The following is a 4,631-nucleotide window of genomic DNA, read 5'->3' as shown; positions in this document are numbered from 1 at the left end:
CTTAGATCTGCAGCGTTTGGAGGAAATGGCAGGGACAAAATGGACAGTTAATAAAAGGAACAATTGTATACTGCCTATTCTAGAGGGCACTTGCTGCCCTTCAAGAACTTTCCTCATCGCTTATGCTGTTTATACAGCAAATCTTTATCTTCTGTTTCCTTTTTTTTTTTTTTTTCCTTTTTTCTACCTTAGTCCAGAAAATGAAACTGGAACAGACATTTCTGGAAATGAACTTGATTGGTGCAGTTGGGAAGATGTGATTCATAGTTATAGTGAACATTGAAATTTGCCCCATTTTTTTGCAGATCAGTATTTGAATTGTATACTTGCTGATTTTTAACCTGTTTACACAACTGTGCTCAGTTGATTTTCTTTTTAACCCTTCAAATAATGGCATCCATTGTGCTGGATTGCCAAGAGGTACCCCAGGTACATCCAGCTGCTATGCTAAAAATAGCTGATGTTTTACTGTATAAAGTAAAAGGTTTAAAAGAACGTTATTTTCTTAATATATTCCTTTTCTGTGCTTGGAAGAACTGAAGCTGTTATCTGTGAAATCTGGAGTTCAGGGAGATCTAGTATTTCCAGGATTGACCAAAAATAAATTATTGGGTAAAGAATGTTGCGCTTTTTTTTTTTTTTTTTTCTCCTAGTCATGCAGCACGGATGAAAAGCTCTGAAGCTTTTAGTCATAACACTCTGGTCCCATGTTTTCCTTTTAATAAAGCATCCAGTGGGAGAATGTGACATAATTGGTTTCTTGGATTTAGAGATCTTGAAATGGCTGGTACAACAAATAGGAGAGGAAACTCTTCAGCGGGGTTATGGTTTAACTACAGTAATATGGTGGCAAAGTCATGTTATTATTGCATGGTAGTCTTGCATTTCTCTCGCAAGAAAATGCTTTCTACATGGTTATGCTGCAGAACAGGCACTTTTGAGTCTCGTCGGCAGCACGGAATATTAAATTTCTCACTTTTCCTTGCATTGCATAATCTGAGTGTTGTTCTTCTGTAGCAGCAGAAATGATGGAAGAATTGCATAGCCTGGACCCACGAAGGCAGGAACTACTGGAGGCCAGGTTCACTGGAGTTGGGGTTGCTAAGGTGAGTGTAAGCACCTTTGGAAACAGGCATGGCTGCTCGTTCGTCCCGCGCTGCACTTTGGGGTTTTAATGTCTACAGTGATAATTCTGCTTTGCTAGGAGTTTTGCATCAGTAGTTGTGTTTTGACCGCTAATTTGCTTGAAGCATGTTTAAGAGGAATGAAAATGGGATCTCTATGAGCAGATGTTTTGCTACACAGAAGATTTTGGCTTCTAATTAAGTTCTCAGGAGTTGCTCCATCTTCAGGCAGCTCCTACACCCCCCGAAAACCTGTGACAAGTTTGTCTTTGGAAATGGGAATCTCATCTGTCTCTTCCTTTCCCCAAGAATGCCTTCGAGAACTGAATTTGGCCACTTGTTAGATACAGTTTCAAGTATTCCCAGTGTTTGATGCAACATGTAACCAGACTTAATACATGCAGGAATTTGTTCAGTTCTTTGCGGGTGCAACGTACTAAAATTGTGTACTTGGTCACTTAGACCACATGCACAAGAGGTATTTGAAGGTAAGCTCTCCTGTGTCTGTGATCTGCAACCTGCTAGTAAAATCCCATCTTTGTCCTCACGTACAACTTCGTGACTGTTCAGTAGCTGCATTCCTTGAGTAAGAATAACATTGTGTCGTTGCTTGATACACTAGCATTAAGCTGTTAGATCTGCCGGTGGTGTGGGTGGTGTTAACTGACCCTTTCTCTGAGCAATGAAATGGTGGCTTAACTCATCTTGAACTAGGACAGTGATAAGGAGTTCGCTTTTTGAGGAAGGTACCGAGTTTTGGACAACATCCAGGGAGATGGTAAAACAACATACTGTTGCTAGATAGTTTTCAGAAACCTCTTAGAATTATTGTGAGAAGAAACTTGGTAAATGTAGTATTTCTTAGAAAATTCAAAGCAAATCAGAACTTGAAAAAAGGTTTCGTTTGAGTTCATACTTCTCCTTCTGATCTGTACTTCAGTCAGGACTCAGACAAGGTTAAGTCTTGGAAGGGAGCAGAAGTAAAATATTTAGCTGTAAGGTAGTGTAATAAGGAAGGTTAACACTAGAAGCTGTTAAGGGGTAACAATTTGAGTTCCGGAGGTACGAGTGTGAGGTTCTTTTGATCTTTTCCCTCACACTTAAGACTTTTTTGTAATCTTAAGGCTTTTAGTAGTGTCAAAGGTTATGGTACGTAATGTATTTATGATCTCAAAAAACTTGTTTTATACAAGATTAAAACTTTTTATATACTTTTTCATCTGTTTCTTGCCTCTTCTCACCATGTATGTCACTTTAATGTCTTGAGCTGTACCAATATAAAGCCGAAAAACTTTCTAGAGTAGCTGAGACTTAGAAGCATAGATGTCGCACTGTTAAAACAGTGCCAACATGCTCAATGCCCACAAAGAATGTTAGGAACTCTTCCTTTTAAAGAAATAACCTTTATAACATACAGGAAAGCAAGTCTTAATTATGTTTTCAATATGTTTAGGGCCCAAAGTACATGCCCTTTCTCTGTTCAGGTGAATATTGAAAACTCATTTTTGTTTCTAAAGCACATCAAAGTAAAAAAGCCTCATCTCTTAGAGGCTTCTCTTTGAGCAAAGTTCTTATTACTGAGTTTTATTTTTACCTGTGGTTATGCAGTATAGTGTTTTACTTTGTACGAGTCGTTAAGCTGTTGAAGTGCATTACACTTATTTCAAACAATATCGATTTATTTACTTGCATACTTGCTAGTTTGCAGTAGATCAGCCAACCTTTGATATGAATTAGCATGACTCTACTATGTTGCAGCAAATCTTGGTTGCAATATTAATCTCAGCTACTACATTCCCTCCCAGGTTGGTGCTTCAAATTCCCTCCCTACCCCCCCAAGTCTCCGTCCGTCATGCTCCGCACTGGCATTGGTAGGTCACTGTCTTAAAGGGAATATGTTGGGAAAGGTGTGATACGATTTGTATGATTCAACTACGATTTTTTTAGCTCTCTCCAATGAAATGTTTAAGGGAAGCTGCGTAGAGTAAGTTAGTGCCATCTAGTGGGACCGGGACTGGCACATCCTCCTGGGATGGAAGGTATTCTATTGCTGTTTATTGCATAAAAGGAAGAAATGTCATCTTAGATGCTCTCCGATTGGGTGAAGGCAGCAGGCAGTTGTAACTGAGCTTCCTGCCTTCCACTGGCTGGGTGTATCACTTAGTGTGTTTGGTTAGGTTTCTTTAATGTTTAAAAATACAGAGTATATTTTTGGGCCTGCGTAAAGCGAATGGGCTAGTTGAGTCGTTAATACAACTGCGGCTTTAAAGCCCGCTCTGCCTCCATGTTTGCGAGTAAGAAACAACTGCACGTGTTTCTGAGAAATGAATGAGACTGAGCTATCTAGAATGATTTTTTAGGCTGGAAACTAGAAAAAAAATGCTTCTAGCCATCACAGTCATGGGATTCTGGAAGAGCTTTCCAGTAACAGTAGTAGAGGACAGAAATCCTAAACTGTTTTGGAAACAGCTGTGTGCTGTCACCTCCTGTGGTAGCTGAAGGCACAACCCGGTGACTGAGGTCATTTGCAGTCCCAAACGCCTCAAAATTCTGTTGCAAGTCTGTGATGAATTATCTTACTTAGTAGCTGGAGAATATGTTTCTCTAGAAGCTTGGAGTTAATACATTGAGGCAAAATTTATGAGCAAGGAATGTTTCTAGGCAACTGTTATACTCCTGTGGTTCATCCAGGTCACTAGACAGCTTCAAAAAGCCAGTGATCCTTTAGATGTCTATTCTTGCCATATGGTAAAGCGCTGTTCTTCTCCAAATTCACGAAGCAAGTCCTTGAATTAACACGTGACTATCTGACACCTCCTGCTTGTTTAGCTCTGCTTATGTGTGCTAACTAGGAGAAATCTGAGCGCGTTCCCTTGGGGCATTATTCTGACTGGTCACCTCAGACACCTTCCTGGGGTCAGGAAGTGCAGAAGACAAAATGTAGTTTGTTTCTCTAACAGTGTTTAATTTTGTCTTTTCTCAACTTCTCCCTCCTCTCCCCCTGCTTGGGTGCTGCCTTTAAGATATCAGGCAGGTGAACTCTGAAGGATTTGTGTCATTTCCACAGGCTTTGCCTTCGTTAGGAATTGGAATCAGTGATTGTGATGGTCGAATCTGTATTTGCAGGTGGCTTGTCTAAGGCTTAACCAGGGTGGATCATCATCTTCTACAAGTTTGGTCTCTAAAAGATCTTCAGATTGAATTATGTGCGTCCCTTTATTGTACCTAAACTAAAATGGCTGAAGTATTTCTAGAGAGAGTAACGTTCTTTGTCACACTGCAGGAATCTTGCAGATACAGATGACTGTGCTAGAATTGAAGAAGTACTGGTCTTGGTGGTAGCTGCTGCTCTCTTTCCTCCTTCTCTGAGGTATCGTAAAGAGAGAAATGAAAATAACCTGAAGTGTGTCACTTACGCCGCAGAACATCTGCCTCAAAAAGAGAATTGCTCATAAAAAAGAACCGCGTTTACTTGGATTATTTTGGGTTTTACGCTTTCTCTGTCAA

At 40.0% G+C, this 4,631-nt stretch overlaps 1 protein-coding gene across 2 annotated transcripts in view; it reads left to right on the top strand.

Moving 5' to 3' along the window:
- Nucleotides 1–1,025: 1,025 nt before the first annotated feature.
- The window catches only part of TLK2 (tousled-like kinase 2), a 38,543-nt gene continuing 34,937 nt past the window's right edge, over nucleotides 1,026–4,631 (top strand). For both annotated transcript variants that reach the window (XM_009876048.1, XM_009876047.1), the window contains exon 1: nucleotides 1,026–1,106. In XM_009876048.1, coding sequence (XP_009874350.1) covers nucleotides 1,026–1,106 — 81 coding nt within the window. The remainder of the gene's footprint in view (nucleotides 1,107–4,631) is intronic.

This window comes from Apaloderma vittatum, unplaced genomic scaffold (assembly GCF_000703405.1).
Source record: "Apaloderma vittatum isolate BGI_N311 unplaced genomic scaffold, ASM70340v1 scaffold22029, whole genome shotgun sequence".
Taxonomy (NCBI): domain Eukaryota; kingdom Metazoa; phylum Chordata; class Aves; order Trogoniformes; family Trogonidae; genus Apaloderma; species Apaloderma vittatum.
This window is presented reverse-complemented; position numbering and strand designations above follow the sequence as displayed.